Below are 16,730 nucleotides of genomic sequence, written 5' to 3'. Positions count from 1 at the left end.
AAATTGTGTCATATTTAACCTGTTAAAGTGAAGTTAACTAGTCGGTTTGTTTATTGGCGGTGTTTGCCGCAGTGTTTTAGAATTCATTATTACATTTTGGGGTTGCGTTTCACCATTTCTTTTAGATATATATTGTTAATTAGAAAAGCGATATTGTTGTTCATTATAGTTTTGTAGGGGACAACGTTGTAACAAGAAGGAATAAGGTTTGGTGAATACAACGAATTTACAACGATTTCAATGAACGTTTTTATTGTTTTTGTATCGTATTACCGTTGCACATTATTCTGTTACGTTAAAGATACTTATATAACGACCAATTTCCTTTCGAATTTTAATTATAATCGACAGCAACCGTTCAAACTATTTCATTGTCGCGATTTCATTGATTATCAGGCAAAAAGAGTAGTTTTCTAGACAAAAAGAAAAAAAAAGAGGACGACTTATTGTTGTAAAAGAGACCAACAATAGCGAGTAACAGACGCAAAGTTATATTCTTATCGCAAGAGTTGTGAAAGATACTCTGTTGTAGATCGAATATTAAATTCTGTCGCACTCAGATCGATCAGCAGCATGACTTGGCTAGCACAGGGTTTCAAAATGCTGAAGGTGTTCGATGGATCGATGATTGGATCGGTGCCAAACCAACATCGTTCTTTCGACACAGTATCGACGAAAAATCTTGTAAAAAATTATGGAAAATATTTGGGTTAATAAATATTGTACCAATTTTTCCTCATATTTGTGTTTTTAAATGAAAAAATGATCGGACTACATGCAATAACCTAAAAGCTACAGCTAAAAGCTTCCATCGTGATGACTCTCGATGGCACCTTTCTTTGTAGACTTGTAAAAATTGCTAGAGTTTTATTGTTTCGCAATGGAATGTCGCAATGAATGAAAAGGAAGTGATAGACTTTCAATTTTTCAACAAGAAAGTACAGAAAGTATATTTTGTGAATTGATTTAAGATGATATTTGATTTCACCTCACAGTTTTAGAATTTTTGATGTTCCTAAATACGAGAGGGAATCAAATATAAACAGTAATTTTGTAAAATAAATTTATTAATCAATAGTATACTCAGACTAAACATTTAACATTTATCAATATAGTCACCTCCGTGCTCTACATACTTTAGCCACCGATTGGAAGCTTGAATATTCCTTTTTTATAAAAAGTTTGAGGGCGAGTTATCAGCCAATTGCGCATATACTCCTCTACTTCTTCATTGCTTTCAAATATTTTGCCTTCAAGTGACTATTTCAAGGGCGCAAACAAAAAATAAATCACAAGGTGATAAGTTAGGGCTATAAAGAGGGTGCTCGAGGGTTTCCCAGCACATTTATTCCTTGTTAAAACTGCGGATGATGTTATATCTGTATTATTATTTATATTTCTATTTTTAATATAATATTCTTTCGACAATAGAGCACAAAAAAACCTTTTTATATTTAATATTGTTGAAACTTTCGTCATTGTTTGTATTTTTTAAATTATTTCGGTAAAAGTAGTCCAAACACCTACCTACGGACATTGCTAAGTAAAATACACAATTTTCGCTTAATCATTAGAGGTTTTTGGATTTTAATTAGATGCAACACAATATTTTAAAATGCTTTTTGTAGGTCTTTCGGTGTAGTGTTCAATTAATTTTAAAAAATTTCGCTAATTCTGTTGATTCAAAACGTTTCACGTAATAGTAATTGTAGTTTTGGAAACTAGCAGAATTTACGAGTGAGATAATCTGGAAAGTATGCTTGATTGTTGATAGTTTCTGCTATGCAAAGTTCATAGTTTATATACAGGAAATACATACCAATGTACCAATTTCTAGGATTATAGAGATATAGTAGATTCTTCCAAGTATATCTTGATGTAAGATGTAATTTAAAAAATTGATGGAAACAATTGCAAATGTCTTTTTTTTACTTATATTATTGAATAGCTAAATTAACTATACAAAGAAAACGGAAAATAGAGTAAAACGTATTAGTCCAAGGATACCATGATCTCAACACTTCTCAGATATTATTAGAAATATTATTATAGCAACAAATATATATCTTTTTTTTTCAAAATTAATATTATATCATCATCTTTTTTAGTTTTTTCTCCGAATTAGCAACATTCATGTTAATTTTACCATAGAAAACAAATTATATCTCCGCTTTGGCATCCCCATTGTGTTTAAAGATGGCGAACTAAAATTATTACTGCGGATGTACGGTCGGTGCAAGCGATGGTGCATAGCCAGCGACACTTATCTCGGAACTGGGACGTTGAAACAATGTGAGTCTAGTTGCTTTAAATATAGATCAAAGCGGTCGCTACTTCATATGAAACACCTGTTAAATTAATGCTCGACAGTCTCCGTAGATTCTTCAACATTCTACGTTTCCAATTTGTTCCGGTCAATCTAATGGTTGTCATTTATTTTAGGCTTTTATGTTTTAGGACAATTTTAAACGCCTAACAGAATCTATACTAGTATAACTAAAATTATGTTATACCTCAATTAAAATAGGCTTAATTTTCTTCTTGATTTTTTGTAATGGATTAATTAATTGGACAATTGTTTAATGCTTACACGAAGTTATGTTAATAGTGTCTTCTACTATTTGCTGCTAAAAAATGTTATAAGGAAATGTCAGAAACGCCTGTTGCGTTTTCCCACGCTTTGGAGCGGATTCATCGTTTGCAGTCCACTTGGCTGACTGTGACCATTATCACATATCGACGGAAAACTCGGATTTATTACGCTTGATCATCTTCAAACACTGCTCCGAATCATCAACTCGTCGCTGTTTTTGGTCAGTTCGCACGGCACCCACTTTGCACAGAGCTTTCTTATTACCATTCAATATTTTCTTACACGTTCAGTTGATATCTTTAGAGTGTCTGCTATTTCATTCAATTTCAGTTTACGGTCATTCAAAATCATTTTGTGAATTTTTTAAATATTTTCGTTGGTAACAACCTCCTTTGGGACTCCGCTGTGTTCACCGTCTTGGGTGCTCATTTCACCACGTTTAAACTTAGCATACCAATTCTTGATGGTTCATTTTCCGGGGGCAGTGTCCGGAAACCCGGCATCAAGCCAAGTTTTTGCCTCAGTTGTATTTTTTCTGTTCAAAAAGCAATATTTTATCCATTTTTTTCAAAATAACAAAAGTTGCTTCATTCAAAATGCTATAATTCACAAACTAGTGATTCGACAGCTGTCAAATTTATACATGCATTTTTTGAGGGTTATGAGTAACTAAAGTAACTAATAAAACATATGGATTTAATTCTAGTAGAGCCATCTATGTGTCAGGCCGGGGACCTTTCAATTGACTTATTATTATGTTCTTTTTGTATCACATAATATATTTATAACAACATAATCATAATTTTGTTTGTAAGCTATTCAAAGTTGTGTGTCTGAAAATAAAAACTCATGGAAGGCCATATATAAAATTTTTAAAAACTAGTTAACATTTGAATGGACATTTTCTAGAAAATATTATCTAATCTGACAATTGTTTTTTGCTTAACAAACATTTAATATAAAAATGTGTGTTAATATAATAGTGCATTAAATTGTCCGTTGAAATTCTGCTGACTATTCTATTCTATCCACTAAAAATACACTTTATTATTAATTTTCTTTTCTTTTTGCAATGTTCTATTGTGGATAAGGAACATATGATTAAGAATTTTTGTTAAATTATATGTACATACATTGGAAATTAATAAAAAATATGACATATATAATAATATATAATAATAAATAACATAAAATAAGAACAATATTACAATAATACGGATATGTGTAAATAACATTAAAGTGTATCAAGAGTCATTCAATATATAAATATATGTAACAATTTTTGCTTGCCATATTTTCACATATACATTTCTTGGTCTTTTTGGTTTGTACTGCATGATTCTTATCTGTCTGAATTTGAAGTTATAATTGTTTACAAAAAAATCTGTACACAAGCCCGTGTTCATTTTCAATTATCAGTCTTCGAATTTACTTCCTTAAACTTCCTTAAAAATCTTATATCTGTACTTACTTCTTTTTGGATATTATAATGTGGACTGAATAATTTCTGCTGATTCCAATATTAATCTTGTAGCCATATGTTCTTTTTCGATAGTTTAAGTTAAGTGATCAGTGAATAAATATATATTGTGTTCATTTTAATTATCTGTGTTGACCATAAAGACTTGCCAGTTAAATCTTGCAGCATTCTCATAATTAGTACTAAATATTACTCGTAAATACTTTATAGATTTTATCGTAAATACATTAAAAATAACATCCTAATAATATATTTCTCTAAAATGATAAAAAATTCAAACGAAAACAAGTATACCCTAAGATGTCCTATATAATTTCTGAGCGTAGAGCCAGAAGTTATTAAAATGTCACATGAATCTCCTTCAAAAGCAATGGTTTGTAAGTGTGCTGGTTATAAACTAACTAAAGTTAAGAGAAATTATGATATTTAACTTTTTCAAAATTTATGTATTAAAGTATCATTAACTGTTTCAAAATACCTTGAACATTATGGGAAAAAATAAGGATTGCAATAGAATATGACATAAGTCATCGAAATACCTTTTACATAACGCTAATACTAGATTTCTAATGATATTTTAATACGGATCATTATAATTTGAAAACGAAATGGTCGTATTATTGAAAATACACCAAGAGTTGGAAAAGTTAATGTTAATAATCATGTGGCGCGTATTGTTTTATACGGCGACCGGTTTGACCGGTTGTACAAGTCACTGGGCCTAGCTCAGCCAGTAATTGTTAGAAACCATCAAAGACAAGTTTAGTGTCGTTCGCATATCGGGTTTCGTCATTAAATTCATTTAGATTTACTGTTTGATTTACTACTTTTATATAGTTTAAATGAGTCCGTTTAATTATGGTTTGGTTGGTTTATATAAAATATGTATTTATTAAATCATTAGATAAATATAACGTAACTTAACCTGGCGTAGTAGGTTGATATTGCAATTAATCGTATTTTAATTTGATGGTGGTTTTTGGTTTTTGGAGATGAATCAAAGATGCTTTTGTAAAAGAAGTTATTTTAATCATTTCTTGATGTTAGCTTGCTGTTTTTTAACTTTTTACTTTGATTTGGGGTCACTCAAACCCCATCAATAGTGATGAAGCTACACGCAAAATACTTTTAGATTCTAAACGAAAATATTGCTCATAGTGCCTATTGAGTTACCTACAGTTTTTATTTAATGTTTTTTGATCAATTGACTATTCAATGATCAATTGGAAGATGGAATAATCTAATAGCTTCATCGCTATTATCTTTAACTGATGTATATATTAGATGCTTGCATGTCTTTTTATCACCTCATATCTCTTGATAAAAATGCGTAGTATCAGTGTAAAAAAACTGTTAAATTCGATGATATTGATATTTCTTTAGAGAAACAGACTGAAATTGTTTTTCGATAGTCATTCCTGTTGTGTCCAAATATTTGTTGTTTGATTTGAGGAATTCTGCTGCTACTGCACTTATTTAAAAGTAGTAATTTTGATGTCAATAATAAAGAAAGTTCTGGATGACTAAAATTTTCGAAGATCATGATTTAAAATATTTATTGGACGAAAACCCAGCCCAAAGCTCAGCTCAGCCTTTAAAGGACTTTGAGACAGTTTAAGAGTTGATGAGTTGTTGTTTACATGTGATGGGAAACATCCAAAAGGAGGGAAAATGGATACCACACGAATTGACTGAAAATGTCATTTCTGTTTCAATATGGCGGTTTCATTGCTTAGCATATTATATATCGTACCAATTTTGCTTAGTGAAAGCCTTTTTAATGCAAATGATTGATCAGCAAGCGTAATATCTATATCGTACCGTGATTTTAATCTTCACTGAAAATTCAAGATCTTTAGCTTTAGGATACTTCCTGAGGGAAGTTCCTACGACGCCCTTAATTTCAAACTTTTGACTGTACATTAATATGTTTCTTAGTAAGCAGTACAGCAATTCTTAAAACAACTCTCTAATTTATTTTTATAGTAACAACAGATTTTAGTAATACCACTATAATTTAAATATATATAATATTTGGAAGAGCTGTAACCTTTAGTTAGGTTTGTTTGTAATGTTTTTAGAATACATTATCTACATACTATAAGAATCTTAGTTCTTATTACATCTTAAGATTAATTAAAAGTATCTTCTATACATGCTAATCACGATCATTTTCTGGATTATGTTGTAAATCCATCATATTGACTGTAAAAGTCATTCTGCACTTGTTTTGTGTTCTTCTTCATTTAACTGGTTCGAAATAGTTCAATTTCCGCACTATATTTTCAGTAATCAGTTTGAACGATGTTGTGGTAGGTGCCCTGAAGCTTCCATGACTTGACTTGTCAGTTATATAATTAATTTAATAATAATAAGTTTTGGTACATTAAGATTTTAACATCATTTTTCTTTCAATGAACAAATTATTATTATTATTATTTATTAATATGTTATTACTAGTCGTTGCCGGCTAACTTTCAATTTGTCTCTACAATTACTTAAAACTAGGTACTTATTAACAACTACATAAGATCGCACGGTTTGGTTCTCTTAAGTTTACGTCCTATTTCAGTGTTGTCCAAGAGTTGCAATATTTCGGTGTTGACAAAATGGGAATGGAGTCTTTCTTCATGTCTTGTTGCTAATCTCTTAATTCTTTTTATGGCAGTTGGAATTTGGCCTAGAACTATCTGGGTGTATTCACAATACTTCTCAGGAGTTCATTCTGATATTATTTCTTGCAGAATATTCCCATAACTGAACTCCATAGGTCTATATATGTTTTAGTATGTATTTGTACAGCAGAAACTTATTATATATGGGTAATTCAGATTTTCTTCCAAATAACTAATAATACATTGTTTATACTTCAATTTAAGTTCTTTTCTTGTTGGCATGTTCCCCCCCAACGAAATCTTGCGTCAAGATTCATTCCATGGTATTTAGCGTTGTTTGGGTAATAGTATTATTCATATTTATTTTTATATGTGCAGTTTAGTTGTGGTTGAATTCAACCGGTACTGATTTACTCTCGTTGACTTTTATTCTTCAAGTCTGGATCCACTTATTTATATTACTACTTGCGTGTTGCAGTTTTCTTGTTGCTTGTTCGATGTTCTCTCCAATAGCAAGATCGCTGTGTTATCAGCAAATGTAGCCATAGCAACATTTTTATTTGCGGCATGTGACTTGTATAGGTGAGATGATTGAGATGTAGTAGTTGAGTACTTATGTCAGACTTTACCGAAGAAGTAACGCAAGCTATGCCCAAGAATATAGCCGAGAATTTTTTTCCCTTTGTAGGCTTTATCAATAATGTCTGTGATTCTGCCTACTTGGTTAATTGTTGAATGGTTGCTTATAAGCTTCAATATATAATAACAGCATTATGAAGTTTTAGTTTTCTACTCAAAATCGCCATTTATAAACTATTGACGTCAGCTTAAGCAGTGTTCCTTTGGTGACTTGTCAGATGATATTTTTCACAAAATGTGCGTTGACACATCAACAAAATTAATTAGCTAATAGAAAGCAAGCAAGCGAGCCTGATGAAAATCCTTCAAAATTAATTTATTTTGAATTTCATTGTCGTATTCTTGTAACCGGCCTGCGATAACAATTTCTTATCAATCCAGTTCATTTTTAGGCCAAGCCTGATACGAAAGTTATTTTTGCAACTTCCACCAAGACTAAAAATGTTAACTTGATAAAGATCACCGGTCCCCCGTTAGAAACCTCCAGTTCGGCATGCAAAACCGCAGTAAATTACCACCGCGCCGGAGTGGAACTACCTCAAGAACTGGTTTTAAATTTTTGGCCGGGTTTTCTAAGGCCCACCCAAATTCAGTCTTCGAAATATTTATGCTGTTACCGTAGCGACTAAAACGTAGCGACGTATATCCGACTTATATTTTATTTCTAATTAGTATAATGCCGGGAAAATATGATTTAGTAATTTTAAAAAATTTAAGTAATTAAATAAAGTGCTACAACATCATATTATTACTGCGAACAGACATAAATCCTTAAAATTAAAGAAAAAATATCGGTTTTATGGAGTCAGTAACAATAAATTGGAACGCCAAAGAGACAACAAATGTTTGAAATGGTCTTGTTCGGCTTCAGTATATTTATGAAGGTATTGGCTGGCGATGGTAACAGATATTCCATCGTTATTCGCTCCAGTTGTACATTATTGCACCCTGTGTAAATTTTATTGCTAATATTAGGAATATTAATAATTTATTAGAATTTTTTATTGAGAAAGTATTAGAACTTATATTTAGACAGTTGATAGTAATTATTAGTAGCAAATAAAACTGTTTTGTTGAATTATCACAGTGATTGTTCCAAACATTTATTCGTTTAGAAATTATGTAATATTATCACAATTTTAAATATTAAAAATGTATTTAAAAATAAAATCAAATGAAATGTTTATATTGTTTTTTTTGGGTAATACTTTTACATTTTTATATAGCTTCTTGAAGCGTATTATATCAAATAATTGTAAATATATTTTATTAGTAAAGAAGTCAGGTATGCCACGAGAACTAGGCGGCAGTATTAATATAATTTAAAATATTAAAAATGCAAGGAAATATTTGTTGTCGAGTTATAATTAGCAATATTTGAAATATCCAAAGTTTATTTGAAATATTGTTTTTCCAATAATTTAATCGAATTGTTGTAAGTGTTTCTTGAAATTATAATTCTCTTTTAATATTAAATAAAGTTTTAAGATACTCTTAAACAATGTTTATATAATTTGCAATTATAACATTGTAAGAAATTTTTTCAGACAAACCTAAGTTACATAGTATTTATCCATCATTAATAATCTTTGTAATATGTAAAATGTGTTTCAAGATTATTTGAAATATTTATATTGCTTTTTCAGCTATTTACTTCCAATTATTTATACATATATATATATATATATATATATATATATATATATATATATATATATATATATATATATATATATATATATATATATATATATTATTTATATATATATATATATTATTTATATATATATATATTATTATATATATATATATATATATATATATATATATATATATATATATATATATATATATATATATTAAAGACTCGACCTACAGTTTAATGTGGGCTCCGAACTACGGCCCTCAGCATTAAGCCTGCCGACTGGCGTGTGACCAACTTAGAAATCATCCCAGAAGACATCCGGTCTTATTCAGCTTGGTTACTGGCGTGATTGGGATCACTTTCATTGTCGGATTTTGCACTCGCGGAACTGTCGGAATCCGCGACTATCGCAACGGTAGGAGGATCGTCCTGTCGCCTTTACCACTGCGCCAACCAATCCGAAACTAAATAAAACTATCAAAGTTATAATAATTATATATCATTAGTAATCTTTGAACTGTGGAAATATTTATGTTTGTTTTTTTTAAATAATTTATTTCGAATCGTTCTAAATACCATTTGAGGTTGAATAAAGTTATCATGGTAATTATACAACATTATTAGTGATATTTGAAATATGAAAAATTTATTTCAAATATTATTTTGTATTGTATTTTAGTGTATCATACTATTTTGTTCCATTGCCCGAGATTTAATTATATAACATTATTTCTGACGTTGAATAAAGTTATCATAGTAATTATATCATCATATCATTAGCAATACTAAAAATAGGAAAATTTTGGTTTGAATATTATTTTGCGCTGTATTTCAGTATATTAATTGTGTTTTATTGCTGGAGATCTAATGCTAATTAGATATCTAAATAATAATATTATTAATAACATCTGATATATCAGAACTGTATTTAAAACAATGTCATAGGTTAAAAGGTTGATAATAAATTACGCCAGCGGTTAGGCCATGTTAATATCCATATTTATTTAACAGTCTATTGAAAATAAGCTTTTACGTGTTGAATAAAATTAACATTGTAAATTCCGACCTGTCATGGAAATCGATTTATTTACGGTTTGTGCTTTTCCACGTTGACATTTAACGCGGTTGACATTTATCGAAGAGTAAAACCGTTTTTTTTTCGTCTCTCCCCTCTCTCTGTTCATCGTCCAATATTTACCGGAATAACCATCATACTCAAAGTGTCCATTTTTGTTTCAGATGGAGGTTCTGACGAAGGAATCGGAATGACAGGTAAGTTATCTTTCGGCTACCGTCCGGCATTATTGGATCGGTTTCATTAGTTTGGCCTTATTTATGGATGGAATTAAGCGCGCTCCCATCTGTAATTCTATATATTAATGTGATCAACGTCGGGGTGTTGGTGGAGGATGAGGGGGGGTCGTGTTATGTTAGGCTGTCAAGTGTTACAACGTTTATACGCGGGAGACGAGCTGATCAAATTTATGAATTACTCCGAACTGTTTGCTGATACATGTTCCAAGTCTTTAATTCGTCGTCGTCCCGCTGAATTTATGGAGATAATTTACCGAGAGGTAGACTTGTGGACTTCTGGTTAAGTAATGACATAAATTCCTGGAGGATTAAGATCAGTTTGTGCTTGTTCTCGAATAATGACATGTTGCGATTTCTATGGATTTGTATGACCAAATTTTTTGTTATTTTATCATACTTGGAATTTTTAGATAGTTTCATTGACGTCACCGTAGTTTGAGTAAGTTTAATTTTTTAGTTGTCTGTATATCATCAGGTCTTCACTGTAGATGTATAAAAACATTCTGCTTCTATAGGATATTACTGATTTTGTTGTTCTTGATGCCTCTGCATCTGTGGTTACATTATCTCTATAACTATCAGCATTTCTGATTAATTGCTCTATTATGTCTTGACGAATCAAAAGCCTCCAAAACCCAAGCAGGATTAAGACAAGGTGAAGATTTTTTCTGATACATTTTAAAGTCTCCTTTTTATCAGTGAAGGTTTATCTGGACTGGACCTAATGTTTAATATGACCTATATATAATAAAATAGAACCAGTAAATTAATTAAATATTTCGGTATAGAAATCGAACACAGTGGAAGGCGGTAGATGGAAATAAATGCCAGAAATGGAAATACCATTTTTACTTCGCTGTAAATAAAAAATTCATACATAAGATGAAAATATCTTGCAAAATTAAAATAGAAATGTACATAGTAATTTACAATCCAACATGAACTTTCGGTTTCGAGACGTGAGTTGTGTCAAAGAGAGATAAAAGTAAGATACATGCAGCAGAAATGATCATAGAAGAATCAGGGTTGTAACAAAGATAGACAGGAAGCGAAGTAAAGGAATAAGAAAACACTTCAATAGTGAATTTACAAATATATAACTCAGTTGGTAAGGACAGTTACAGCGCTTGGATGACGAAAGATAAAAAGATAAAAAGAATAAAATATCTATTTTTTCAGATTGCTAAAATATTTTTTAATTTATTAGAACATTTGTTATAATTAAAAATGTTATTTCTTCAAATAAATGGAGACATCAGCGTTTTTTAAATTTTTGCAAATATTTTATTAAGTATATTGTAATATAATATTTACCTTTAAAACTCAACGGATTGCTGAAAAGTAAATCAAGTAATTATATTTTCAAAGCACTTATGTTTAGAAAATAATACATTTAAAATCATTTTTAAACTAATTACATTTTATCTCTCGATAACAGTTGATATTCTGTAATGTTTTTGTTTAAATAAGATTTAGCTGTGGTTTTATATTTCTTATAATATATTTAAAATTTTATTTAAACAATGATATAATAATTTGTATCGTGTATTGCTAAGGTAAAATAATGAGGTATTGAGGTGTTTAAAGGTTTTCCTTGAAGTTTTTTTTCCATCCAATAGTCGACGTATATTCAGGTATGTGCTAGTACATGTTGCATCATTATACTAAGTGATAATTGAAACGAACAATACGTTTTATAAATATAATGTTATTACTAAATGAACAATGGTAATAACCAATCTTTATGACATGTTTTTATTCAACGCGTGTGCTTTTATTACGATAAGCAGATGGCTCCATCGTTCACTAACTTTTTAAGTTTATTTCTTCAGTATGATTTAACAGGCACTAGACTTGATTTATAGTTACTTAATTCAACTATCTGGTCATTATAATATTAATAAGTACATTATTAATTAACAAAACACTTAACTTTTATTATTTATTTGCTTTATCTATCATACAAGATAGAGTTGTGTGATATAAGTTTTAAACAATTCCATTTGATTAGTATAAATATATTGGAGCATATATTGCATTGAATATTTCTCTTATCTCATATAGTTCAATATCAAATACTATCGCAATCTACCTTATCATCTTTACACAATGATAAAGCAACTAAACTACAGTAACATTCTAAATTTTTTACGATAAAAAATCTGAACCCCTTTAATTATCATGCAATGCTTTATTTGGAGTTTAATAAGAGACAGTAGACTATTTTACGAAGATAAGGAAGAATAATATTAGGTGTAGTATTTGTATTTATATAATTGTTCAATATTCGTTTCATTTTCACGTACTGATTAATTGGTTTTCCAGTAGATTTACAGAGAATGAATAAAATAGTGTAGACGTATGACACATACACAGTGTTTGTTTATTAATAAGGCGTCGAACCATTACTTGCTTTTAAAATAGCTGAATTTCTTCACGTAATAGATTCGTGAATGTCTGAGTGTCATCTTTTTGGCTGTGTGTATGGGTGCATTATCATCTTGGAATATGGCAGCGTTTGACTGCTATGTGCTAGTCATAGTAAAAACTTCATCATTGGGGATGTGGAGATACTCATTGGCTGCCCAGTGATACGATAGAGAGTACTAGTTGAATATCACGATATTTCCGCCCAAAGTATAATGAAGCCTCTCCTATGTTTGATTGTAGTGCTTCCTGCTGGTAATCCAGATCGTAGGCTTATTTTGGCGTTGTCCGTGTGGACAACGACAATGTGTATAAATTTGGCTGTTTTTAGGAAATAATATAATCGATAATTTATCGGACTATACCATATTCTTGTCCAGGTTTTATGATCATCTTAGCTTTTTGGTATGGTTCGTGATGTGACAGTTATTTGTTGACATCATATAAAAGATAGAAATAACAATAGATAAAAGGGACCGGGGCAGTTTTACTTGAAACCTGACAAACCCGCAGAACAAGTCGAATCTTGCAGGTCTATTTTGCTGCTACCTGAGATATTAAAATTATTTAAGAAATTAATATTTAAACGTGTTAAATTTTTTTAATAATACCAGATTTCCAGTTGGGCTTTTTAAATCATCACTCAATAAAGTGCACAAAGTAACTGCGGCTATTGAGAAGGCGTTTGAGGAAAAGAAATACTGCCTTGCAATATTCCTAGATATTCCTAGGCTTTCTCACATATTTCTGCTTAGGTCAGTAGAAAATGTACAAGTTTCAATCAACAAAATCTAGAAATGGACGAAAGATTGGAAAATTCAACTTAATAGCTCCAAATCTGTTCATGTCAAGTTTGTATTGCGTCGAAATAATGACTTAATTGTATCACTCAATGGATGCCCGATTCCTCAAGCGGAATCAGCTAAATACCTCGGCATTAATTTTAACGGTGGATTAAATAGGAAACATTATGTCAGACAAAAAGCAAAACACATTAGAATCAAAATAAAACAACTATACTGGTTAGTCGGAAGATACTCTCAACTTAATCTAAAATCAAAGAGATTGATTTATCAGACAATTATATAGCCAATTTGGATCTATGGGATGCATATATAAAAGACTGCTAGAATATTACTAAGTAATATTAACGTGGAAGAAATACAACTACTGGACAACGTGCAGGATATCAGAAGATTGAAGCAAACCAAACCATACGAACTTGTATAAAGTGTATACCTCAAGTGTAAACTATAGCTTAAGTTATTATAATTTTATAATTGAGAAGTACATATTGATGTATTTATCTCGCACTCGTCTTGCGTCTTGGAATTAATCCATATACAAATGAAATGTAGTAATAAATTAATTTATAATTAAGATTGCACTAAGTATATCTAATAAAGATGTTATCAAAAAAAAAGTTTTACTTGAAAGGACGCTTGGGTAGTTCATGGAATGAACGAGTGATCTAAAGTATCCTCCAATAGTATCCCAGATCAATCCCTCGGGGTTGCTAGATCTTCGTATCGTTTACGGGACGTCGCTGCTGGCATCCCGCACGTGTTCAACATTTGGCATAATATTTTCTGGGTATTTTGTAGGCCGTTATTCTAAGATGTAAAATTCGACATGTTTTATGTATGTTGTCATTACCGTGGATACTGTCGCTCGTGAAACCTTAATCAATTCAGTTGTTTTTGTCATGGACACTCCCGCTAACCCAACACTAACCATTTGTTTTTTTTTTGTAAGTCTGTGAGATCACACATTCGTCTGTATATTTTGTCTAATATCCTTTTAAAAATTAATCGAAGAAAGCCAGATGTTGAAACAAGGAAAGTCGGAAAGTAGGATGTACTAACATATAATCATTGCTTTTGGAGACATCAATAATACGAAGAAATAACCAGAATATGTTTCCTCATTAATTTAGATAATTGGAGCATATTTCATATGGTAATTCCAACCAACAAAACAATGTGTCTGTCAGAATATTGTAAGACACTTTGTTACATGCAGAATTAAGTATTTGCCAACACTATACACTAACAACTAATAACAGCTAAGTAAATAACTTTAGAGTTTATTCTTTATATTTACACACTTCATATTTGTTGACTTCCAAGTTCAATCAATCCAAATTCCAAGTTCGACGACAGTAAAGCAAAACGCGATACTCTAAACTACGCCGTGGAACTGTTGTTGACATCAGATCCGATTCGATCTTACGACCTGATTCCGCAAGGACGTCCCAAATTGAGGAATTAACGGGCAATCGGTTCAGTGGCAGCTAGGACCTTAAGAAAATGGACGTTACTTTCGGAAACGCGGTAAATTGGATTTTTATCGGTGAAAATCTTAATCGCAATTCTCTTGCGAGCCACGACAGCTGTTCTTTTAGGCGGTGCAATTTTAAAAAATTATTAGAAGTCGCGTTTGAAATTTAATACGATAATTTTATCGTTCCTTATCGTTCCTATATTTTGCATGATAACGAAGCACGTGATTTTAAAAGCCTAAATTTAATTTTGAAATGTACATGTGGTATTTAGGGTGTTTAGAATTTAGAAGGACGAAGACAAATAAACGACAGTAAAATAACATTGGCGTGCTGCTAATTTTATCTATAAAATGTGTTAATAACTAGTGTTCACCCTGTGGTAGAAATTCGACCACAATGTATTAAATTCATCATGATCTCATCATCATTTCATCATTTTGCCATTTAAAGCGCGAAGACTTCGTGGGTGCGTCCACTTCAAGTCAGTTTGAGGAGCACTTTTCGCTTCCATCTTTAACGATTATTTTTTCTGCGGAACTGCTGGTTATCTACAAGGCTCCATATGCATTGGAAAAGTCATCTATGAACGAACCAATACTCATAATAATAGATTCAAAAAGTTTCTTGGATAGTCTGAAATCGGCAAAGTCAACCCACCTGCTGGTTACACATATAAGAGAGCTGCACACAACTTTACACAAGAAGGGGTTAAGAATTACGTACTTTTGGGTTCCCTTTCATAGGGGAATACCCGGAAATCAAAAAGCCGATTTTTTAGCGAACAGGTTAGAAGATTCGACCAAATAAAATGTGCTGTCTTGCAAGAAAGATGCTAAAACACACATGGAAGCTTTCAATAAACAATTAGACCAACTAAATTGGGAGCTCTTTATGAAGAATAATAAATTATGGGAGATCAAGAGGTTCTTTCAGTAGCTTCCAGATATCAGTAATATTAGTAGATTTAAACTGAGTATCCTCGCTCGTCTGCGGATAGGGCATTGTAGACTTACTCACGAATATTTGTTAAAAGGACGAGGCCCACCCCTATGTGATTAATATCAGACTCAGCTGAGCGTCAGGCACATCCTACTAGACTGTCAGAAATATGTAGTTCTGAAGCAGGAACTCGGGATGCCGAGGTCATTAAAGCAACTGGTCCAACCTGAGCAATTAGACTTGCTGATGGACTTTTTGACAGCCACTGACTTGCTCCAGCACTTATAACATTCACTGAGAAATGAGATATTTATATCATTTTACGGTTTAATTCATTTTTATTTATGTTCTGCATTTAACTTATTTTACACTTTATTTGTGCTATACATTGTTAGCGTTATATTACATGTTATATATTTACTGTATTGTATATTATATTTAAATTAAATACCACATTGTAATCAACCCTAAGTAGCCCAAGAGGCCGATGGGCTGTAAAAACAAATAAAATAATAATCATGCTTTTCCCATAATAGAGTAAAAGGACTAACTACTAAATGTATTTGATAAATAACATTAATTAAAATAATAAATGTAGGTATAATAAAACATATTACAATATATGCAAACTATCTCAGGAACTAACACTCACTAAAATTTTTTAAATTGCATTTAATTAAATATAATTGTCATTAACTTTCAATAATCAATAAAGCAATAATAAGTGTAAATTACTATGCCGCTGAACATTTTAACAGAGTTTCATAAGTAAGATTATTTTCAGACCTGTAACA

At 30.9% G+C, this 16,730-nt stretch overlaps 1 protein-coding gene across 3 annotated transcripts in view; it reads left to right on the top strand.

The window, feature by feature from the left end:
* Window positions 1-16,730, top strand: part of pasilla (RNA-binding protein Nova-1-like protein passilla) — a 289,380-nt gene that overhangs the window by 71,634 nt on the left and 201,016 nt on the right. For all 3 annotated transcript variants that reach the window (XM_076412611.1, XM_076412609.1, XM_076412610.1), the window contains exon 2: window positions 10,212-10,244. In XM_076412611.1, the coding sequence (XP_076268726.1) occupies window positions 10,212-10,244 (33 nt within the window). The remainder of the gene's footprint in view (window positions 1-10,211; window positions 10,245-16,730) is intronic.

This window comes from Rhynchophorus ferrugineus, unplaced genomic scaffold (assembly GCF_030347505.1).
Source record: "Rhynchophorus ferrugineus isolate W39M unplaced genomic scaffold, kcgeb_rfMv2 rfM8, whole genome shotgun sequence".
Lineage (NCBI taxonomy): Eukaryota > Metazoa > Arthropoda > Insecta > Coleoptera > Curculionidae > Rhynchophorus > Rhynchophorus ferrugineus.
The sequence above is the reverse complement of the archived record's forward strand: the minus strand, read 5'-3'. Positions and strand labels throughout refer to the sequence as shown.